Source organism: Bacillus rossius, chromosome 2, assembly GCF_032445375.1.
Source record: "Bacillus rossius redtenbacheri isolate Brsri chromosome 2, Brsri_v3, whole genome shotgun sequence".
Taxonomy (NCBI): Eukaryota; Metazoa; Arthropoda; class Insecta; order Phasmatodea; family Bacillidae; genus Bacillus; species Bacillus rossius.
The window spans coordinates 109,017,227-109,043,395 of NC_086331.1; the positions used below are offsets into that span (position 1 = coordinate 109,017,227).

A 26,169-nucleotide genomic window follows, 5' to 3' on the forward strand; every position below is an offset into this window, starting at 1 on the left:
TATTTTTCTGAATGATCTTTAGCTTTGCATAACACTACGTAATAAAGGGTTAGCGACTTAACTGATATAATATTTCAAGAACATAGTTGTTTCACAATTAAAAATTCAGCATTAAATATTGTAATGCTTCTCAATTATTGTCTACAGTTTTACTCATTTTATGTTTCACATTTTATCTTAAAAAACGATTCCAAGTGAATTAAAACAAATTTCCCATGGTCTTTAAATGTGAGACACAGAAAATTGTATGACTTTGTAGAATTTTTGCTCAAATTATTTTTTTGTTTGGTTGTTTTGATTATTGAAGATACATATTTATTTGGAGTTAACTATAGTAAAATCTATTGAAGTAAAAGTTAAAACTTACACATTCTAGAAATTTAATGGTAGCAATGAAAAATCATGCTGAATTAATTTTTTCCCTGATTATATGTGACTTTAAAGCTTGGTGTCAACAATTTTAACTGCAGCACGAGTTAAAGCTATTATGAGCATGCATCAAGAATTACCTAGATCACAGGAACAATATTGTTTCTAGTATTCACTATTGGGTGGATGTAGACTGTGGTTTCTGTAATGGGCTTCATGGATCATGTTAGGTATAATAAATATAGTCCTGTTTTGTCATTGATGTGGTTAAAAGTAAGCTCTGGTGGCACAACAGATGGTGCAGTATTTTCGCTGTTGCCCAGAGGCCAAGTTACTTTGCTCTTCACAGAGAGTACATACTTAGTCCTTTATTGGCCAAAAACATGGCTCGCTAGTAAGGAAGCAGTCATCATCCTGCCCTGCGCGTTGTTGGTTCGCTGTCAAGGCGAGTGATGATTGGTCCTGCACACAGAGCCTATGGGAGTAGCTTTTTCCTTCGCCATGACCGGAGATAACCTTACCTTTGAATTAGTAGAAAGTAATGGTGATAATCAGTGCATTGTTGCTATGTGTCATCATATAAAATGATGTAAATAGTGATTTGTGAAGGAAAGAAAGATTTGGCAGGTTAACGGCAGTTGGCGAGCGTCGTGAGGAAGTGGTGATCAGGGCGGGGGTAGACAATACGAGCTGACTAGTGCTCCTATTGGCGTGGAAGTTACTGCAGCATCAGAACCCAACAATGCTCAGTAATAACATACTACCTGTTTGATACAAATTTTTATAAATAAAATTAAATAAGATGTCCAGCTGCAGTCAGTCGGGAAGGATCAGTGGGGAGATTTTCAGTGAGAGGCAAGTATCCAGGAGTTCACTTGACATCACACTGTTACACACAGAGGCTTAAGGTGATAGGACCTCCAAGGTTACAGTGGAGCCAAACCACTTGGGTAACGACTTAGGGCTCATAATGCCGAGGTGTTGGGATTGAACCCACTAGTCTCGCCACATAGGAAGATGTGATTGCAGGTGTTGTATGTGGGAAAGAAAGTTGTAGTTGATCTTTTGAAGTTGTTGAAGTAGTGATGTTTTACATTATTTGTTATATTATGGTAAGTTTGGTAAATTGAGCTCAGATATTTTGCCATATTTGCAGAAAAGTCTGATTTGGTCAGATAAATTTGCATTGGGTTACTAATATTCAGGCAGTTAGACTGATAGAAGACTAATATAGTATTTTAGTATTGTACGAAGGTAGATTGAAAAGTAATGTCTCCATGGCCATAACCTTTTTTATTTCTTACCGAATTCTCACAATTATTCTTGTACCTGAAAGCCAAATGTGTCCTCTATGTAATGCACTATTTATTACTTGACATAGTTCCTTTCCACGCCAAGGTGTGACTTGTCTGTGGTAGCTGTAATAGGCTTGATAAATCCGGTTAGTTATTGATGTCGACCAGGGCTCCACCCCATGAGCCTGGTAAACTCAAGCTCCCTTCTCGACACTTGCCCATACTTTACAGTATTTGTACCGCCGCAGTATGTGAGCATGTGAGCATGTGAATGTTTATACACTGCGCCACAATCCCAGAGGACATCCGGTCATTAAATTATTTATTAAATTAATTAAATAATTTTTTATGTATTTTTCTTTTGATCCACAAGTGAATGTGTTTCAGCAGATTGGCTTGAAGCATCCTGTTTTATTATAATTTAAGTAAATATGCATACTGAACAAAGACGGAGCCGAACAGTCCCGAGGGGACCAGAACTTGACCGAAGCAGGCATTATTTTAAATAATAACTATTAAATTACTCTATGTTAATAAGTAACAATGTGTGAGAGGAATGCTTCATTTATGTAAGGGTTCTTATTTTTTTATTTTCAATTACCCTTGGCACGAATCCAGCTGAAATGTAATTGCTTTCTAGTTCAGCACGAATACGCCATTATGTCTCGGAGCGCGCTCTGTTGCCCCAGTCTGACATCACCACCGGCCAAGGCGCGCCAGCACCCTAGGGACTTCATCCGTTGCCATCGCAGAGCTAGTAATTCTGTTTATTTTAATTTATCTAAATTGCTTTCTTAATGTCCTCGGAACCTGCATCGGGGACGAGCGGCAGACTGTTTGATTTATTGGTTTTAACTCGGCACTGAGACTTTGAAATCTTGACTACGTAAAACATTGGTGCAACCACGAGGGTGGCTTGCACCTCACTTAAATTGATTCGTGCCATAGGGCTGTTTACCATTTTAATGTAGACGTGTACAGGGTATGTATAATATTTGTCAAGGGAATTAAAAATGTGTTTTAGAAACCATGTTACTCTCTGGCCACGTGTCGATCAGCCGCAGGTAACAGGTGTGTAGGACACCTTAAGAGCCCACCGTAACATTCTCTGTTAATAACGTGCCTGATGCTGAGAGTGGGCCAGGTCTTGGTAAATTTGGTTAATTAAGAAGGGTCTGAATCTCTCTTCCACACGGGCGGTGTCACGCCCTGATAGGAGACTCCGCCAGATCCGTGTGCCCTTTTCATGTGGTGGCACCCATTTAATAACTTTTTTCAACAAAACGTAACCCTCCGCCTTACAACAGTGTGATAACTATAGTCCTGTAGTGTTATTGATGTGATTAAGAGTAACCTCCTGTGGCAGCAACAGATAGCTTAGTTGCGTCGCTGTTGCCCAGAGGCCAAGTTATTTTTCTCTTTACAGAGAGTACATACTTAGTCCTTTGTCTGCCAAAACCATGACTCACCATTCAGGAAGCATTTGTCATCATGTATTGCAGGCATTACTTTTCAATGAAGCCTCACGATATGAGATGATGATTATGTTGGTATTATAATGTTACCATGCAGGGCTGCCACGTGGCTGAGTGGTCAGATCACTCGCCTCACACCAGGTGGTCCAGGTTTGTTCCCAGCAGGGTCACTCCCAGGTTTATCTCATGTGGGAAACAAGGTGTTTTCTCAAGGTGCTCCTATTCCCCTCACTCACTCATTCCTTCAATGTTCCATTCCCATCTCAACTAACGACCTCAGGGTTGACATCTTGTTAAGCCTCGATTCTTGTCATTTCATGCTTATTATTAATGCTTTGCAAAACCAATTTTTTTCAGTTACAATAGTTGTTTTTATAGTTCTCCTGATTGTCATGTTAGTTTTACATTGTAACGTACTGCCTACATTAAAGTGTATTCTGTTTTTCGTAGGTGACACTGTTGGTTTGGATCTGTGCAGTATTCATAGCAATGCAATGCTTTTAGGCTTCTATTCAAGCGTCATTTCGTATGGCTACTTAGGAGATGTTATAAGAGACAGTGAGAAATTCCGATGGATGGGTCCTAGGAGATACGATTACTCAGGTTAGTAAAACTGGAAAATTCTTTGAGAATTTATATTGGCAATTGCTAATTGATGTTAATTGATGAATGTGTTTCATTTTGTGGTTGAATATACCAGATTTACAAATGTTAAAATTGTTAACCATTAGCTATTGGTCGAAATATAGTTGAGAACTATGTAGATTATGTGCACTGCACTAAGGTTTTACATTTTTAACTATGTATTCAACTAAATTTTTAGTTTACATATTTTTTTTTCACAGCAAAAGCTTTCTATACTGAATACTTACTATGTGTATTAAATTGTATCTTTAATGTTGAGACATGAAATATTAGCACAATAATTATACCAGTTTCACCAACACGTTGCTCCCCCCGATCCTTGTTTCCACTCGGATTCTTCTTTGGATTCTTGTCGACTTCTGCAAATAGATTTTAGGGTTCTAGAAAATAATCTTTGGGGAAGACGTTCGGCCAATGATAGTGTAGGAACTATAGTGTGGGAACAAACTAATGTTACGATTTACCGCGGGTTCGTAAAGGATAGCCCAATTAAATATTTTATTACACTACACAGTTTTATTTATTACCACTACTTGTCACTTACAAATAATCTTCTAAATTGGCAAATAATTAATTAAACTTAAAGAAATGTCAATTCCCCAGACACTCGTTCCGCACACCTCGCTGGGCCGCACCTCTGGCGCAATTCTCGCTGCAGCACCCCTCGTGGACCTCCGTCGCGGGACTCCGTCGCCGCACTCCGCCGCCGCCGTCACACCCTTCGCCGAGATCCCACTCGACGCCTCGCTCGGAACTTCACTCGGGACTCCGCCGCGCCCGCGACTCTATCGCCCGGAAACTCCGCCGCGGGAAAACTCCCGACTCCACTGAACTCACTCACTCCCTGCCCTGGAACCTTCGTCCAAGGACTTCGCCACTCTGCCGCAACCGCGGCACTATCGCCCGGAAACTCCGCTGCGAGAGAACTCCCCACTCAAACTCCCTCGAAGGTCGGCCCAACCTCCTTATATAGCCCTTGGGTTCCCGTCCAGAACAATCAGGAATGTCTCCGAGATATCGCGCGACCTTTCCTGTCGAAAATCCCAGAAACGCATTGTGAGTCCTGTCGAAGGACGCGGCGGCTGCTCAAAGAACGCCGATTAATGCAACAAGCATCGGGTTCCCACAAAACGCGCCGATAAACATGTCTGAGTCCTTTTATGCCGCAGTGCGGCCTCTTTTACCTAACTCAATCTGAGGCAGGTGCGCACTGCGAAGGTCAGGATGTTGCGAGATAGTATGACACGAGATACCAGGGAGAGGATGCGGGTGGAAGGGGGTGCAGACAGGCCGAACGAGCGCGGCGACGCCAAGCACTGCAGCCAAGCGCGATCGTTACACTATTAAGAATATTGAAAAAACTAAATGCCAGAAGATTGTTTATTTTCATGACTAAAATGAACATTTTTATATGTAGAACGATCTTCCTCCCAATGCATTGTACACATTTTCGGGGCAGCATAGCAATGGGTGAACAGTATGCATTGTCGAGGAAGCAGAGCAATGGGTGCACAGTACACATTGTCGAGGCAGCAGAGCAACGGGTGCACAGTACAAATTTTTGGGGCAGCAGAGCAATGGGTGCACAGTACACATTGTTGAGGCAGCAGAGTAACAGGTGCACAGTACACATTTTCGGGGCAGCAGAGCAACGGATGCACAGTACGCATTGTCGGGGCAGCAGAGCAACGGATGCACAGTACGCATTGTCGGGGCAGCAGAGCAACATGTGCACAGTACACATTGTCAGGGCAGCAGAGCAACGGCTGCACAGTATGCATTGTCGAGGAAGCAGAGCAACAGGTGCATAGTACACATTTTCGGGGCAGCAGAGCAATGGGTGCACAGTACGCATTGTCGGGGCAGCACAGAGCAACGGGTGCACAGTACACATTTTCGGGGCAGCAGAGCAACGGATGCACAGTACGCATTGTCGGGGCAGCAGAGTAACGTGTGCACAATACACATTTTCGGGGCAGCAGAGCAATGGGTGCACAGTACACATTGTCGAGGCAGCAGAGCAACGGGTGCACAATACATATTGTCGGGGCAGCGCAGAGCAACGGGTCCAAAATAAATGTGTTTTACAAAATTACCCCTCACATCACTGTATAGAAAACTAAATAATAATGATTACCACGAACAGTGAGTAGATGCAGACAAGGAGCGGACTGATCACTTGTATGTGCACTTTGTTAGTCGATCGTTCATGGCTGTGTCCCAAAGAAGGTCCGTAAGCTACTGCCGGTTCCGGTATCACCTCTGTATACCAAATTATGAAAATAATATGTAAATAACAATTAAAAAAGATTGTTCAGCTGAAAAAGGTTACTACAAAACCGTTTATGTATGTTCACTAAATAGGTGTCATAATGTATGTTGGCTTGTGGGTTTATAGTGATGTGCCACACCATGCGGTTGGGGTGGCAGTTGCTAATGGTGCATAGAGGTGCATGACAAACTCAAAGTGGTCCTCACTAAGGAATGCCCAAAGTTACGTGGTCCTTAAACAATCATGTATGGAAAGTGGTGTTCCATCATAGTCACATCATTTTCTGTAGGGGCCCCTGATGTATGGGTTACTTAAAAACACTGATTTAATCTTCATATTGGTGGTAAGAATTTGCGGTCATGTTGTTACAGGTCAGACCTCACCAACTAACTTTGTTCTGACACTGCAAAATATATTTAAACACTTCAACACAAAAAAATAAACTGTAAACAACGAACATGTTTAGGTTTTGTTGCTGATTTATAAACATTCTTTAACGTGTTGGTAATTTATTATCTTTTTAAACTGCTAACATTCTTTAACTATGTTACAAAAGATTGCACAGAAAATTTACTGTTTAAATGTTACATTTTTAAAGTACTGAGCGACACATGGCAGGACTACCTCGGCTTCCATCCACCCATACAAGGGGAGGACAGCCAGCCAATAAGAAATAAGATCTTATAATCTGACCAACCACATCATTCCTTATAATAAAATCTCCAGAATTTTTCTATAGCAACAAATTTACCTAACTGCTAACTAATTTAGTTAACTGATTTGCTGGGACAATAACCTTCAGAAAAATTTCTTCTCCATATTAGTTACAGAACTGCACAATCGCATGAACATCTGCTCTTTTTCCCATCATTACTATACATTACAGAACTTGTCAGATACTTTCTGTTAGCCATAAACTAGCTATCACTCCAGCAACCTAGTGCTGCACACCTTTCTTTCTTTCCTTGAATGAAAACATTTACAATGTTCTAGAAACATTATTAAAGCTTATAAATGAATCCAAACGTAAAGTTACTCAACTGAAGCAGTAGTTAATTTAAAAAATACTGAAAATATATTTGTGCAAACAACTGACTATTCACCAAATGCTTAAGTGGAAAGTTTACATAGGGCTTAAGGAAGTAGTTAGACAATTGATAAAAATTTAAATCTTTAAAGACCCTGAATATTTACAAGTACATCATTGTGGAACAACACAAATTACAAAATAAAGCAGTGTCGTTTGTCTTTTTTTGTTTAAATAATTTTTTTAATAAATATTCTTTCCTTCTTGTCTTTAGTTTATTGTTGTAATTTTGTAATTATCTTCTCTTTTTTTTTAGGTTTCAAAAAATTTTTTGCCAATAAAGGCTATGAAGGGGAAGTGAGTCTTCGGAAGGCTAGTTGTGATCCAGCCAAAGGTCCAAAATGTTGTAAAAAGTGTGAACGTTGTGAGTTAGAACAAGAAAAGAATAAAACAAGTTCAACATCTGTTACTGAAGGTTTGTATTTTAAATTATAATATTTTGTGTTTATAAAATGCAAAAAATTGAATGTAAGAAGTTCATAATTTTGTCCTGAAGGTTGCATAAAAATCTCAGTCAATTTCTTATGCCATTTCCTATTCTTGAACCCGGGTGGTGAGACTGTGTGGTCGCTTCGTGAACCAATAGTTTAAAGCCAGATTTACCTCATCCTTCATTGTCAGTTCTCTGCATTCCCAACTTCACCCTTCTTCAACTTACCATGGAAGCGTTCAGGACACCACACGTGTGCCATTAGCGTGACTCGTCAAAGCCTCCCTGGCTAGGTGTACTCACTCTTTAGATTTTCCTGCTGTGTTCCAACATCGCTGATAATATTTGTTGCTTGAATATATGAATAACGGTGCAAAAATTCAAATAATAAAATTTTTCTAACTTTTAGTAGTTCAAATGAAAAAAAAAAACATATTAAATTTAATTTCTTCTAATTTTTTTATTTACTACATATGGAAAAAAATAACACACAGTGCTTGCTAGTTTTTTGACCAAGACTGCTATAAATGCTAGTAGATCATCACTGAAGTCAGTTTTAAACTATAGTATAAAACATATATAGTCATTATAATAAAATGCAATTACCAAGCAGGAGCTGTTTGCAATATACTTTCTTTAGCGCAGGAGTTTCCAAACTGTTTAGACCCGTGTCTTCCTTGATTTACACATTATTTCTGGCCGCGCCCCCAACACTAACGTTTATTAGCTTTGTCCAAAAATCTTTAACACCCTATAGTGTTTATTGAATTTATATTGTTTTGTAAAATAATGTGAGGTGGCAGAAAGGGCTCACTGAATTGTTAAGCCAATGTAAGCTTATGCTCTCTTGCATTGCTAATTAAGTTATCCAAACAGTCAGTCAGTCCAACGAGTGATTTTGTGATATAGAAAAGCAGCAGTGCTCTTTGCGATGCTCGGGAGCGCTTGGGGCACACTTTAGAAACCCCTGCTTTAAAGTGTTATACAAATTGATATTCTGTAATGTGTTTAGTTATCCGAGAGATTGTGTGTATGCATCATTAGCAAACATTGAAATTTGCTGATTACTGTGATAAAATAAAACACATAGACACAAACTATGTTTTAAATAGTTTTGTGAGTTTTAGCCAGTAATGTAAATATTTCAAACAATATACGTAAGGTCCTTATTACAAGTAATAGGCATTGTTATACATTTTTGAAATTTCTGCAATAGTTGTAAGAAATAAATGCCTTTAAAGGAGTGGTTCATTGTAACTGTCCAAAGCTTATATAGTAAATTCTCAAATAATTTTTCTATGACTTGAAATATTCAATTGAACATCTTGAAACCGAACTAAAAATTGCTTGTAAAATCACAAAGAATCTTAAATTTGTTTCATGTTACACTGTTCTTTCAAATGGATTATCTGATGCTTAAATTTTTATTTGGTGGAACACCTAGCCATGAACATACATATACACACACACACACACACACACACACACACACACACACACATATATATATATATATATATATATATATATATACACAGTAGAACCCCGATTATCCGTGTTAATGAAGGGGACGAGTGAGTCGGATAATCGAAAATCGCGGTTAGCCGAGTCATGCTTGCCTCAAAGGTCATTAGCCCACAGACAACCATCTGTGGACATTCGGAGATTACATATAAATAACAACCCTAATCTCGGGAACCGTGAGGGGTCGTATCTATTCTCCGTTCACTCTTAGCTGAGTTTTGAAATAAAAAACACCGTCCTATCACTATGCCGCGTCAGCTAGTGATAGGCTGAATTTATCTTGCGTGCCAAGCACTAGTTGCAACACACACAAACTTCAGTACAGTCGGTGCTAATAAAATAACGGAGAAGTAATATAACAGGAAAATGGTGCCGCGACCTTTCACGACACAAAAGGAAACAATGTTTATTTTTTGAATAATCGATAAAATAGCACCGTAACGTAAGACAACAATATGATAGTGTTACGATTTGGTACTCACCTAATCACTATCTGGCAGTGGTGCTATCCCTTCCAGACTTGAATCAGACCTACCACCACTATCTTCGTCACTACTGTCGTCACTTTCAGCGAGAGGAATGATTTACTGGCCCCAACAGCGTGACACATTCACAGTGAGGAGTTGAAGTGGAGCGGTTTGCAATTGAAAACAAAGGAATTCGGTACAAACTTTTACAAAAGTTATCTTAAGAACATTATAAAACTAGATGTTTAGAACTTTGAACACATTTTAAGCATTTTAAGGAAAATATGTTAAGTCTTCTACAGTTTTTTAAAGAAGTCTGTTACTTTTTTCTGTCGCGACTTGTTTATTTTTCGTTTGATGTTTAATCTTACTATTCTTAATGTAAGAATATCTGAGAACTCACTATCTTCTTCCTGTTCCATAAACTGTAAAAGTGTTTCTGTTGACTCTAACGCAGTTTGCAGATTCACACGTTTTGCTGGAGTCAAATCTTCCCCGTCGCCCTCATCACTTGAACTGACATCGGCGGCCGCGCATGTGTTCGAACTGACAATGTCATCACTTTTAATTTCATACCCAGGAAGCAAGACGTCAGTTTGTAGCCATTCCTCTATGTTTTCTTCATCAACATGAGCAAATTGCTCATTGTTTTTTATAGTCGATTGAAGTGACTCAGAAAAGTTTTCCTCAATGTCTTCTTTTTCAAAGCCGTGGAAGTTATCAGCTGAACCTTCAATGTCACAATACAACTTCCTCCAAGATCTGACTATGTTTACTTTCGAGACCATTCCCCACGCCTTAACAACAAGATAAATTGCTTCCTTTAAGTTCATGTTTTTCCAAAACTGAACCATTGCCCTATCTTCCTCCAGCAGTAAGTTTAAGAGTTCTCGTCGGTAATGCCTCTTTAATGTTACAATAACACCTTGATCCATTGGCTGAATGAGCGCAGTCGCATTTGGAGGCAAATAGGATACAAAAATATTCCCATCTGCTGATTTCAACTCGTTTTCATTTGGATGAGATGGTGCATTATCTAAGAAAAGCACTGCTTTGACCGGCAAACCTCTTGACTTCAAAAATTCAGAAACATGTGGTACGAATTTGGAATGGAACCACAGTTTAAAAATTTCTCGAGTCATCCAAGCAGATTTATTGTGATAGTAATCAGCTGGAAAATATTTCATTTCCGTGCCCTTAAATGATCGTGGCTGTTTTGCTTTCCCGACACACACTAATTTTAGTTTATCTTCTCCACTAGCATTAGCACAACACATGATTGTGATTCTCTCTTTACTCGATTTGTGGCCAGGCGCAGACTTTTCTGCTGATGCTGCAAGTGTTTTACTTGGTAAGCACTTCCAGTTCAAACCAATCTCATCTCCATTATACACTTGGTCCGGAACTAAGTTGTGTCTGTCAATAATCCGCTGGAACTCCTTTTTAAATGTGCTTGCCCCTTCGGTATTGCCGCTAAGTTTTTCACCTTCCAAGGACAACTCTCTTATTCCATGACGATCTTTAAATCTTGCCAACCAACCTCGCGATGCACTGAATTCTTCTGTCAGGCCTAGTTTTTTTTAAAAAATTTGAGCCTGCTGTGATAAAATTACGCCACTTAGTGGTACACCCTCCGACCTTTTCTGTTGAAACCATTCAAACAAACAAGCGTCCAAGCTGCTAAATGTGGATTCTTTCATCGTCTTTCATTTATTTAATCCACTTGAAGTGTCAGCCTGTGAAGCAAACTGAAGGATTTTTTCGCGATTTTTTATGCTGTCGCGCACTGTTGTGTTACCGACATCAAACTCAGTCGCAAGTTTTGCAATTGTTTCTCCACTCTGAAATCTTTCTATAATTTTTGTTTTGCTGTCGATTGACAGTACCACTTGCTTTCTTTTCTGTTCATTTGATGACATAATTAAATGTTACGCTCAACACTTCCGCACAACACTACGGTATAATCCGTCGGAATGCAGATCACTGTTACAATACATAAAATTATCACCACCTTCACGCTTCAACAACGTACACTAATGGAATGGACTGTCTCCATGCGCCGGGTAATCTCTGAGGCACGGCGCCGTGCTGCGCGCGGGAGTGTACAGTCCGGTCATGCGGACATGGAATCGTGCACCGGTGTATAATCTATTCACGTAACACGGAACACACAAATAGTATGTACATACGTATGTATAGACTAGTATTTTTTTTTAACTTTCTTTGTATATAAACATGACTGAGTCAAAAGTACTTTGCCCAACATACATTTTGCAAAGTATTTTAACATTTACATACATATTGAGTCATTGGTTATATGTAACTAAAAAATTGGACTTGATGGACATAAATCGCGGTTAATCCGCGAATCGGATGATCGAGTCGCGGATAATCGGGGTTCTACTGTGTGTCTATATATATATATATATATATATATATATATATATATATATATATATATATATATATATATATATATATATATATATATATATATATATATTTCATCTTCAAATTCTTGCTTCTTGACAGATTTACAACAAAAGCGTAACATTCCACTCTTTACACTAAAGTTTCTTTCTTTCCCAGAAAACTTTATTACATTGTCTTTTATGTTTTTTAATCTTAGTATTTCTACTCTCTTTCCTTATTCTCTTTGTCCTTATTTGTGTTAGTGGCAATAAGTAGTGTCACTCATTCATTGCTTATTGCTGCGTTCCCAGGCGACACAACTTTGGTGGAGTTTGAGTTTATTTCATCATCTTGATAAGATTTTTTTTTAGCTAAAAATATTTATTTTAACATGTTTTTCATACCTCTTGTTATTTAATATGAACTTACACAATTGGTGAGTTTGTACATAGCAAAATTATATTTTCATCATAATTCATGTTCATATGCCTTGGGAAAACATTTTGTATGGTTTGGTGTTCTCTTCTAGAACTATTTTATTTTCCTGTTTAAGATTTTCCATGCCAGCAAACACACCAGGAAATTTACTGCTGAATGTAGACCTATAAGTGTTTTGTGATGTACCATCCTTGTCATTTACCTCTTCCAGTGCTTTGTCATCCCCAATTTTGATTATATTGATTACCTGCAATGCTGATCTGCCCAATAGTGATACCTGTATGTACTGACCTGCTACCACAAATACCTCTTGCTTCTGCACTGATAATTTGGATAATTTGTAGCTAGAATTTTTCAGTTACTCCCAAAATTTGGCTTTCTCGATTTTCTGCACTAAACAGTTTCTTTTTTGTTTGTTTACTACCAGACCTAGGTTTTTATACAATTCTCCTCCCACCATGATGATGTCAGCACCAGTATCCACTCTGAATGTGACTTTTGAGTTCTCAACTGTACATGTATAAACAATGGATCAGAGCACACTTCCATAGCTGATATCTTCCCTATATAGTCACAACTTCCACCAGTGTCTCTATCAAATGTATACATTCTTTAAATTCTATGTTTCTTCAGCATTATTCATGGTGTCCATTTTTGGAACATTTGGAACATCGCACTTTGTCCGCTGGAAACTTGAACCACGGGTGTACCAGACTGAGACCACTTTTGGAACACTTACATGCATTGGATTACGTGGTTTAGCTTCAACCATTACTCATGTGCTACCTTAGAGAGCTGGTGACTGGGGTTTACCTGCTGCCGGGAATGTGTGTGATGTCCTGCAGAATCACTTACGCCTCACTCAAAATCTCAGATTATTGTCTTGACTGCATGTTGAAGTTTTCTGACCGCATGTTGCAGTTTTATTACAGTTTCAGTCTGTCAGATATGTTTAACTGCTGACCATTTGTATCGTTTTGGAGAGTTTGTCATCTGCAGCTTCAATGACTAGTACCGTAGCCACAACTTCGGCTTTGCAGGTTTGTAATATTGTAATTCATACATCCTCACTAGTTTAAAACATCATTGATAAAGGTGTCATCACCTGAAAAACTTGGTTCGTTCTTAGACTAAATTTTTGCTTACTGAAAAAAATCTATTGAAATGGGTTTTCACTGATGTAGTTTGTAACTTGTTGTGGTTTCAGCGAAAATGATTCCAACACTTCAAACTTAGCCTGTAAATCAAAACATATCTGGAATCGGTTGCAACACTTGATCCATTTGGGCCATTCCTATGGTGCGTGGAACTCTAAATTCTTTGGTGGCGCAATGTGAAACTGTGCTGCGCTGGCCAGTGTAACTGCCTATTTGCCTAATCTCATGCACCACTGTTACTTGTGATACTCGCAAAGCACATTAACCACACCTGGAAACAGTTGAATACTTGGCTTTTCATTCACCATCTTTGTGTTTGACCTCTTTTACTATCTATTGTCTTGTGGCCTCGAGGGCTGCCAACCTTATCATTTTTACATAATTCACACCAATGGCAGGTAGCCAATGTTGGACTATTGTGTTTTCTACTCAGATGTGCCCATAGAACCTAGTGTTACTGTCTAAATCACCTGATTTTCTGTATATCACGAAGCCTGATACCACACATGGTTAGTGAGTGTAATGAACTCCTTAGAAAAATAAAATCAGTTCTGTGATTTTTGAAGTCTCACTAAAACACAGGAACTTAAAAGAGAAATAATTTATTCTGTTTTATACATAGTACTTATCTTTTATTCTATTAAGTTTATAATTTTTTCATGATAATGTAATGTGAAAGCATCTTATTTCAAGTATGTATGTCATAAAATATCTGCAATTATATTATTTTTGTTAGATTGGAAAACGTTTAGAGGACGATACTTTATGGTGAATGGTGTCAATGTATGTTGTGCCTGTGAGCGAAGTCCAAATGGCATTTCACCATATGCTCACCTCGGAGATGGCTGTATCGATGTTCTTCTCATCAGACATACTCACGTGGTGAACAATTTGCGTCTTCTCTTGACTTTGACAAGCAAACGAAAAACTGTGGTAAGTGATGTGGTTTTATTTTAGTTACTAAGCAAACTTCTTAGAAAGTTTATGGTAGATTTTATTTTTGAATTGCTATTATTAAAGCGTAAGTGATTACAAGTAATCCTCTCTTGTAACAATTAATTTTCATGAAACTAAAGCAGCAATTCTTAAATTAAAGAACAGACATATTGTTATGTTGTAACAATGGTGAGCTCTCCAAAACAGTTCTCTGTTAACAATTATTCATCACATTAAACTATTCCTTCTCATTGTAAACTATTCCTTCTCATTGTAAACTATTCCTTCTCATTGTTTACTATAACCCATATTTTCACCAGTGTTATAAGTTTGAAGCTGAGTGGATTAATCAAGAGACTTAAAACTTCAAGGGATTTTTTTATTTGAAAATATAAGAAATGAGTATATTAAAATAGCTTAATGACAAATTAGCATTTTACAGAATATTTTTTATAAAGAATATAACTGTTGATGGAGCATCAATATTAAAGTTATTAATAATTTTTTAAAGATCCATATGCTAAGCCATATTGTTTTCCTCTACTACATTCATGGTTGTAATAATTGTGCGGAATGCTGAGCGATTCTAAATGATATGTGAACAATATAACGCAAAATTATATAATGTGCATTTACTGTTACAATCAAGTTCTAGCAACTATGAGTTTTAAATATTTTGATGTTGAAAGCAGTGAACTGCTTCCACATCACCAGAAAAATGTGTCTGATGATTCAGCAAGTTTTGTTCTTGTGGACATGGGCCAAGATGTCCACAAACAATCAGAAAACAAAATATACATACCTCTAATTATTGCTAATGTGATGGTAAATTGTTGGATTGAAACTCACATTTGAGAAGTTTAGCATGTTTATACCAGTTAACAATCTCTACGCCTAACAAATGCTATGTTATTTTTAAAAAGTATGTACTGCTAGTACAAGAGACAGAAAAAGTAAACCACATGAATATTAGCACCAAAACCAAGGCACATAAAACATAAAACAGTCTAAAGTGTATTGCTTAACTGTCCCAAGCATTGGTAAGCCATATAGGCCTTTTTGCTCTCTTTTTTCACAGCTGAATAATGTTTGGATAGGCAACAAATAATTTTCATGCAATCATGACAAGAACATAATTACTACAAAGACATTTTATCAAATCACCTGAGTTAATTGCTTTCAACACCTAATTTTAAATCAAAACAACATTGTGCGGATGGACATTTTCGTGAACATTCCAATGCTTCGGGTGGATGAGAATCCCCCATGTGTGTATTTGTAATATTGGTACACGCACTTAAACTGTGCTTTTGTGAAATATTGAAGCGAAATAAAACGAGCAACGCCGCTGAAATTATTCAATTGCATGTTTTGCTCGAAAACGTCAAATCCTTAAAGTACACTTCATTTGCTCCCCACCAATACAGCCATGCTGATTTCTTTTCTGAGAAATTGCTTAGTAAACACTTGTGTGTGCTCGACTAATTGCTCGGACTGACGACTGTGCAATTCCGTGAGAATGCACCAGTACTTGAGCAATTACTTAGGACAACTGAGCAGTCTACCCATCTTGTGCTACACAGCACTTCTATTCCTTGTGCAAGATAGCATCACTGTTCTCCTCTGCCACAGTCAAGCACATGTACTGCACTTTCAAGTAGTTCAAACTAGTGAATATACCTATGAAAACACTACTCAGGGTATTATCACATATACACTGACTATTGCTGTAGGTTTTCCCTGGGGGATAACTCATATTTAACGGTTGCTGAGTTTCTCACTGTTGGGGTTTTTCACTGTGATGGCTGGTACAAATACTTAGTAGATTTATAAAATTGTTATAAAATTTTTTTAATACAATTCTATAATTAATATACCTTGCAACATATCTGTCACTGTTATCAAAGTTTTCCGTTATATGTTGTGTGAGGTGTGTCTAATTGTCTTGGCTATCCTTTCTCTGTCTTCCCAACCATCCGTAGTCCTGCACTCGACAGTGACACTTCCTTCTCTTGTGGCACAGAGTGTAAAAGCAATCGTGTATACTAACTCCTTATTGACTGTATCTGTACTGACTCATTTAAATTAATTTAATCCATTTTATTAGTTAATGAAGTATCATTGTATGAATAAATACTGAAGGCTGTATTTTGCCGCTACAGTGGTGGAGACGTTTAGCCACAGCAGAGTGGTCAAGTATACAGCTTCGAGGTAGTCAGATACCCAATCACAGGAAGTGTCCTTCTGTTGGCCATATTGTCAGCCAGTCATGTATGACCTCAAATTATCAGCTGGTATTGGCCAATCAGAGTTATTCTCTGTGTGGTTTATTATTTGTTCTGAGTATCTTTTGTTATGCTTGGTTAACTTAGGAGTTATAATTAATTATCTTCAATCCATATTTACCTCTTTTCCACCCATTAATGGTTGAATTTCACAAAATGGTATAATTGTGGTAGGTTGTTATTGTATGTTTATTATTGGTACCAAAAATAATTCACTATGCCTAATATTATTCCGAGATATAATTATTAATTTTAAAACCATATTTATATTTTTCACGCCTTAGTGGTAGCATTTCGCAAAATATAAAAAAAATATGGTTGGTAATTTTTGTATGTTTCTTATTGGTACCCAATATCATATTACCTTTATTAAATTTTAAGATATAATTATTAATCTTAAAAACATACTTACCTCTTTTTCACCCCTTGGATTTAGAATTTTGGAAAATATAAAAATAGTTTTTGGTAGTTTTTGTATGTTTATTATTGGTACCCAATATCATTTATTGTGCTTAGTTAAATTCAAAGATTTAATTATTAATCCTGAAAGCATACTTACTCCTTTTTCATCCCTTGGAGGTTGAATTTAGCAAAATATAAAAATTTGTGTTTATTATTTTTTTAATGTTTATTATTGGTACCCAATATCATGTATGTATTACGTTTAGTTAAATTCGGAGCTATTATTAATTTTTAAAACATACTTACCCTTTTTTAATCCCTTAGGGGTTGATTTTCGCAAAATTTAAAATGGACTTTTTGTATGTTAATTATTGGTACCGAATATCTTTTCTTTAGCTTGATTAATTTCAGAGATATAATTAATTATCTTTAAACTATATTTACCCCTTTTTCACTTTATTAGGGGTGGAATTCTGTAATTATATATACCCTAGTTTTTAAGATAGCCAAAGACCTTTCTAATAAAAAAAAGTTAACGAAAATCCATAAAGTAGTTTTTGATGCTTGAACAAGCAGACAAACAGACAAAATTTTTAAAGACTATATTTTTGAGTTCTATATAATGTAATTAGCCATTTCCAATAGTTGTTTCATCATTTAATCCAATGTACAGACTTTTTGCCTCAAACAGTTTTATTATTAGTATAGATATTAATGTTTGTAATTAAAGGAATATTGTTATTTCCATACATAACTTGTACCAAACTGCATATATCAGAAAAATTAATTTAATTTATTTGATTATGTATCTCTTACGGAATCACTACAAATGCTCACCAATTTATTTTTATTGGTCTGAATGTATCTGTTTTAGAGAAACTTATTAGAAATATTTTTATCATAAAAATGCAGCATTATTTTGGTGGAATAAGTAATTCAAAACAGAATTTATAAAAATTGAAAACAATACTTCTGTTATAAAAACCAAATTTTGACTAAAAAATAAAACACTTAAATTTTGTCTCTAACCAAAGCACACTCTTTAGTGTACTAAATTGACCAAAACAACATTAGCAATCTGGAAATTGTACACATCAAGCCTGCAAAATTGCATAGTGGAGCCCAGTAGTGTATTTGCATCAGTTCCATTTTATTTTGAAGCCAATTGGAGGCAGCCTACATACTTTGCGAGTTTATCTTTGTTACAGTATTTTGAAGTAAGTTTTTTCCCATTTTTAAATGGGATTTCTATGAGATAACCCTTTAAAAATGTACCTAGTATTTGTGATCACAGGTTTAATATCAACTTGAAGCATAAATGATTTATATTTTAGGCCATTAAATAATAGTCATAGTTCATTAAATTAAGATGACATCGAGATATGTAGTTAGTCCTTGATAAATATTTAACTAATTATGTAATGGCTATTGTTATGGCTGTTTTTTATTGTATGATTTTTTTTTTTTAGTTTGACTTGCCCTTTGTGGAAGTACACAGAGCGAGAGAACTGACATTCCGAGCACTTCCTACGACAGTGTCTTCTCCGCAGATGGAGCGCTACACGCCTCAGCTTATTCCTGGGAAAAGTGTGTGGAACTGTGATGGAGAAGTTCAGAATGAAACTGATATAAGAATAAGGTAATACCATTTATTTATAAAATTAATTGTCTTAGTGGATATCAGTTTCATCCAGATGACAGATAGTATGTAGTTTCAGTTTTATTTTCTTAACTGTTCTTGATTGATTTAATGAACATACCAAATTTTGAAAATGACTCCAGTTAGACCATCTTCAATTTATTTAAACTTTGACAGAATGCTGTCAGATTTCTTAAAGGAAGATGTGCAAAATTTTAATGGCCTAACTCAAATTCTTATGGCATCAGAGCCCACTGTGTGCATAGTTGTGGACAAAACAGAAATGATTCACGTAAATTCTGTCAATTTTCATGTCCTACAGCTGTGTACTTAAGCAAGACAACATGCTGAATTTTGGCATTCTAGATCATAGTTTTGTGGAGGATGCAGAAATACCATATTTGAAAACCTGTGTTTGGTAGATTTTTTTACAGTTGGTTATGAAGTTACAGAAAAATCTCTTCGACTCCAATTTTAGTCCTAATTTTATTACCCTTTTTTATGAAATAATTTTTTTCAGAAATTGTAATTTTATGATTTTTTACATTGCCTACCTGGCTAAACCATGCTGTAGTAGCAAAGCTCTGAAACATTATATTTTTTCAATATTGTCTTCAAATTATGACTAAAATATTGAAAATGTAAAATTTTATTAATGTTGGAAGCAAATATCTCAAATGGTTACCCTCCAATCGCCCTCACTGTCATTTTTCTCTCGTTCTGATTAGCTGTGTAGTTTTATCACTAGTCTCAACTGCATCGCTGAGTTGGATGGAGTTCGGAGTTATTTTTATGTATTTTCTGGTCTGTTTGCAAACGTCTCATCATTGTCAGTCCACTGTATTTGTTTGAGCTGTCGTTTTTTCTGACCAAATTTCTTCCATGAAATTCTCTGTGTTGTGCAAGCATATATCATGTAAAATCAGCTGATAATGGCTGGTTTTTCATGTGTTTATGTATTCATCTGTAGTGCTAAAACTGGGGTGTTTTCAATGACAACCAGCGTAAATGAACAATGGTTTATGTCCAAGATACTATGTTGTTAAATTCCAGGTTGGCATGGCAAAACAACCCAGAATAGTAAAAATTTCCTGATCCATTAAAAAATTTGATGTTAATATTGATATGTAATGACTTTGAAGATTATTTTTGAGGTTAGTCTTTTTACCAAAATTAGGATTAACTTTTCATTGACTGGAAAAGTTTTTCTTGCATTTTTGCAAAACAAAAGAGTTTTTGATAGACATTTTCTTATTTTTTTTTAGAACACAGATCACAACTTGCATACAAGTTCCAGATGATTTTCCACACTTATCCACTGTCCATCATTGCTTGATAACAAAAGAGAACAAAAATATACATTGATGTAATCCTTCAGTTAAATTCTTAACTTAAGTACATTATCTGGCCAGGCCGGTGTGGTCTCGCCGGTGACAATGTTCCAATTTCTAGATACCTTGCTGAAAGCCAAAATGTTTGGTTGAAAAAAAATTATGGCTTGGCCCAGACCACAGACTTGTCTGTCTCGTGATTCATTTCATATTTTTGTATTGAGCTGCCAACAACGCGATGTGCTGGCACGACAATCAAGCGACAACTGATTCGATGATGCAGCTACCTTCCTTTACAAAGGTGGAAACAAAGGGAAGGCATCCCCGTGGGCCAACTGATCAATCACAATACACTTGACCATATTTGTAAAAATATGCGCAAACATTTTTCTATGAAATTCTGGAGCATCACATCACCCCACAGCATAGTCCATCTGATCGACTGCTGAAATAGCGCCCAATGAACATTTTACTACATTGCTGTGCAGTCATGTGCCTACGTGACAACACACTTCTTGGAGATAAGACAAATAACTTGTTGCGCCCTTTTTTTTTTCTTTCTTTCACAGAAACCTCTGTCCTACATTCTAGACACATTACCAAGCCTGTGAAGGAGAAAAATTCATTACCAAAAAAAGTGCTCCTTAGGGTAGGAGTATTCTAGAGACTTGCCGTTACCCTGTTAGTATGTTTCAAAAATAAAAATGGATTTCCAAAGATCATTTTATTCAACAAGTCGATAAATAAGGATATATTATATATATGTATAACATGGAAGAAATACACCACTAACATTCAATCCAGTTTACAATAAACATGTTAAATTTAATAATGAGTATTTGTGTCAAGTAGACGTGCGCTACCATTCTGTGATTATGATATATGAATACACAATAATATAAAAATAATAATATACTTTTGAACACTGTGACTCAATGCTCCAATGAGCCAATAGGGATAGTTACGTTATTCATTATTGTACAAACGTATTCATCTCAAATGCAATACTGTTCCGGAATATACAAGCATATGTTACCGTATATACTCGTGTATATCGCGCCCTTTTTTCCCCTCAAGTAAAGGAAAAAAATAAGGATGCACGCTATTCACGGAAAAATAAATTTTTGGGGGGGGGGGGGAGGCGGGGAGGAGTGGAAGTCGTTAACTGCCGGGTGACGTTTCTGGCCAGCCCCCACACATACGCACAAGCAACAAGGCCTCTGTTTCACACACACACACACACACACACACACACACACACACACGTGTGCGCGCGCGCGCAAGCTCGCACATCATGGTCTCTTGTTTATTTTTAGACCTCCCCCCTTTACAGAAAGCCAGCTCAGAAGCTAGTAAAAAAAGAGAGAGAGAGAGAATGTTGTCACCAGTTCCCCACCCCCCTCCCGACCACTTTCTTCGCTTCCTCCATTCCTCGTCCCAGCAGCGACCGGTGAGTCACCTAGTTCTCGGCGCCAGCTTAGCAACGTAGCGCGGCAAGCCTGCCTCCCTCCCTCCCTCCCTCCCTCCCTCCCTCTCTCTCACGAACCAGTTGTGACGATACAGCGCTTCATTATCTTCCGTCTACACAGCAGAGTTTAAGTATTTTCCTGACGCATCACCACACATCAATTTAAATACTCAGGTACCACAAAATGTAAGTAAAATTTATTTATGGGGAAAAAAAATTTGAATTTTTTTTCTTTGGAATTTGTTGCAAAAATCGTGGTGCGCGCTATACACGAGGGCGCGCTATACACGAGTAAATACGGTATGTTTATGTAACAGTATGGAACACGTAATTGCAAGCTAAACAATACGTACCAGCTGGGTGACAATCATGGGTGTAGAAATTCCACAAAGTCAAAGCATTTAAGTAACCCTTATGTAAGACAAACATACTTAAGAAATTGGCGACAAACAGAAATTTAACTAACATAAAATAGCTAAGACTAGTTTATGATGCCACTACAAATGTTCAAGTCGCAATCTCAAAACATAAACTCACCCATGATCGTAGCTGCAGATCAGTCGTAGATATGTCTCAATCTGGATCCAGTGCAGAGTAATCGGAAGAGGTATGCAAACAAGAGCTTATGTAGGGAAAGAAAATTGTGCCACCACAACTAAAAACATATATCCTGAAAAAAGGAAAGGGGCAGTGAGTATAACAAGGGAAGGAATAGGAAGGGTAGGCGGAGCAAGGTAGGGGAAGGGCAAGTACATGACCCACATTGCCCTAAGAAAACAGAAAATCTGAGAGTGATGTGACTTTGCCCGAAGAAAGCTGACAATCTGAGAGTGACAAACAGGGGTGCAGCACAAATTAAATATCAGATCTATTCCAAAAATATTCCAAACAATAAAGTATAAATACAAAACTAGGTCATTATAACCTTGAACTATATAAAATCAGTTGATGTCTTACTGAAAAACATCATGGCATAATAATACTCTGCAAAATTGGGTGGGCAGGGGTTTGCAATGCTACAGTGTTAAACCAGTTTTTACCATTGAAAGAATAATTCTAAGAACAGCATATCGTCACTATTTGTTACTAATTCTAAATAAAAAGATCATGTTAAAACACAGATAAAAATTTAATTTTTTAAGTCTAGTGGCAATTGTGAATTTTTCTACTAAATAAATTTAAATGGCCTTTTTTTTTCATAGCATAAGTTAACAGAAATAATTTAAATAAGATAGGTAGTTGTCTTTTTCCTGTAGGAATTTTATTCCATTTGATTGTTATTCACCATTTCTGTGGACTTGTGCTACACAGTGTAAAACTGCCATTTAATTAATCTATTAGAGATAGCAATGCCCGTATATAGGTTATTTAATTACTCATGTATAATGGAGTGATTGTAGTGTGTTTGTAATGTGTGTATAAGCTACAGTAATCAGTTAAAGAATCCGCATATAAATAAATATATCACAACAATTTGCAGCAAATAATTTATGCATATGTGGAACTCCTTGACTCCATACAACTAAGATTTTTCTATATTTTAATATTTTATCTGAAACAACATTCTGCCTTTTCTTTTAATAATAGGTATATAAATACATACTATGAAAAGGCGTGTGACATGAATGAGTATACAGTTTCTGATATGTACCTAATAAAAAAGTCACATCCTACAGCATTTTAATAATATTTATCAGCAGAATGTACTTACACATTTTTGTAAATTAAATTTCACATCTTGCATTTATTGTCTTAGTCTGAGAAGTAATTATTCAGTTTTGCTTCTTGTTTATGTAGTTTTTGATATTTTTCTAATTTCATCAAACATTTTTTTGCTCACTTACCCTGTTGCAGTTAAACTTTTAACAAATTGGAATCTCTTTTTATTAATACATCAGTTTATTTTTTATACCAGAAGACTCATGTAAAAGTAGCCTGCATCTACATCAGCATTTATCTGCATGCTTTACAAGAGCACAACCCCAAAGCCTCTCGCATGGAGAGCCGGTGTGTAAGCGACTATTCTATGAAGTTTGACATATGCAACTGTGCAGTAGCGGCCGGTGATGTTAAATTATGGGTGTTCACACATTCATACATACACACATGCGAACACATATGCACTCATAAAGAAAAAAAAAGAAGACCTCCTACCTTAGTGCGGCACCGTAGCAGTTACTGCTTATCTTGGAGTCGTGAAAGATATATTTTATTTATTACACAAACTCATGTCTGTATTTGTAGCCCGAATTAACACAACAAAGCTTATTGAGTAGACTAGTTGTTTTTTAAGAGATTTTAAATTGTAATTCAAAATGGTAGATCACTGATCAAGCCCCACATAAATAATAAAAAACTATGTTTGATGTTCTTGATTTTTCAAATTTGTGGCTGGGCTTAAGCTTATCAAAGTGTTGCACCTGAAAGCAATGTGAAGCTAAAAAAATATGATTTTACAAACTTTAATGCTACAAAGGTATTGCACCATTATTTATTTGTAAAAACAATCCATTCTTCTGGTTTTCAGCTGAGCAAACTTGTTGATGACTCTATGATTAAAATCATGCATGCTATTTATTAGAGTCTTTTCTATTGACAACATTGCTAAAGCAGTAAGTCTTTCTTCTGACATAGTGTTCCGAAGAAAAGTCTTGACCCTCTTGAGAGTAGAGAAGCACCGTTCAGCTTCACTTGTTGTCATGGGAGTTGTTACAATAATCCTCAGAAGACTACTAAGTTGAGGAAATGTGTCCTGGTCCAGATTATTGCTCAAAAGAAACTGCAGTATAACCAAAGCACCATCAGCTTGATGAAAGTCATTCCTACTATACAAAACTTGCAGCTCTGTTCGCAGTTGCTCCTTTGATAGAAACGAGTATGTTTCAAGAGCTACTCTAAATTCTTCTTCTGGAAATGCATTTGAAAACACTGGAAAACTATTGACGTGAAGAAGTTTAGAAACTATCGAATGACGATTAAACGAAAATCTATTTTTAATGCTAACAATAATTGCATCGCAGACTTCTTTAGCATTTGCAGTTATGGATGTAAATGATAATTTTCTCCTTTTGTTTTGATCAGTTTGCTCCACTGAAGTACACATGTCCTCCACTTTATCTCTAGCAACCTGAACATAACTTGCAAACTGCTCAATACATGTTTTGATTTTTCCAGAGTCAATGTCAGTGGTTTGCAGTTGTTTGAACAAAATGTCAGCGTGCTGCATGATACGATAAAAAAACTCGAGCCAAAATAAAAATACTGGGTCGTGTAAATTAGAAACAAGTCCACTGCTTTCTCGTCGTGTTTTGTCTTCTACTCGCTCTGAATTACAGATATCTTCTAAGCATTCAATCAGCTCTTTCTTTTGCTCAAATACAGTGTTAACTGCCCGAATGTTGAAAACCCATCTTGTGGCTGCCAATCTTGGAAGTCTCTTTTTCACAACACTGTCAAGTAGTTTTGTCCTCTGCGAAGACCGAGTAAAGAATGCTGGGAAACCTGACAAATTGGAGAAAAATATTTTCACAGAACTGTGATTAACTAAATTAAACTGATGAGCATAGCAGTGAATGCAATACGCAAAAGGATACTGTTCTCTCATTTTTGTTTGCACTCCATTAACACGGCCACTCATGACAGCAGCACCATCATAGCACTGCGCAATTAATTTCATCTTGTTCTTTCACAGTTGCGAGTTTTCTTCTGAATAAACAGCTTTGTATATAGATTCAGCATCTAAACCTTCTGGATTAAAATACCCCCAAAATCTCTCAAAAATAATGCCATTTCTCTCCTATCGAAATACTAATACCATTTGTTGTGAAGTGGACACATCAGTGGTTTCATCTACCATTGCAGCTAAATAACTTGCTTGTTTTATTTCCTCTGAAATTCTTTCCCTGCAAACACACAACATGCATTCTAACAATTCATTCTGGATGGTCTTTGAAGTACCTTTAAACACAGTGGCATTTTCTAAGTGTTCTTTCATTGCAATGTCGATCGAGCTTACAAAATTAACGAGGTCCCTGAAGACACCAGGATTTTCAGAAGTTTCACTTTCATCATGCCCTCGTAACGCCAGTTCAAACGCTCCACAAATTTTTACACAATCTATCAATCTACCGACAATAAATCTGTTCCTGTCTACTTGTTCATTACGTTTTTTAACAGACTCTCTGTAAGCACTGTCTAGCTGTGTTCTGATGTTTATTCTACCTGCCAATGTAAGTTCAATATTGGCATTTTTGTGAGCAAGAGAGTTTTCATGTTTATTAATTTTCTCGCCCAAATGTACGAGGTCCTTATAACCTGACTTTAACCACGCGCTAACTTCTGCACTAAAAATCAGGTACGGAAAACAAAACAGAGCATTTGTTTTTACACAGCCGCTTAGCCACTTGTGTGTTGTGTAAATGTTTTTGTTAAATTTACGTCCGAAAATACGTTTTTGTGACTTTGTTTCCGTAGTTATTTCTAAATGAGGCTGATCAGGACTTAAATTTTTAATTGTTAACTTTTCCTCGTACGTAAG

General features: G+C 36.7%; 1 protein-coding gene across 1 annotated transcript in view; it reads left to right on the forward strand.

Annotated features, from left to right (window-relative positions):
- Nucleotides 1-26,169, forward strand: part of LOC134529601 (ceramide kinase) — a 49,316-nt gene that overhangs the window by 16,623 nt on the left and 6,524 nt on the right. Inside the window, exons 4-7 of the mRNA XM_063363870.1 lie at nucleotides 3,590-3,742; nucleotides 7,400-7,558; nucleotides 14,308-14,504; nucleotides 18,664-18,833. Of these exons, the coding sequence (XP_063219940.1) occupies nucleotides 3,590-3,742; nucleotides 7,400-7,558; nucleotides 14,308-14,504; nucleotides 18,664-18,833 (679 nt within the window). The remainder of the gene's footprint in view (nucleotides 1-3,589; nucleotides 3,743-7,399; nucleotides 7,559-14,307; nucleotides 14,505-18,663; nucleotides 18,834-26,169) is intronic.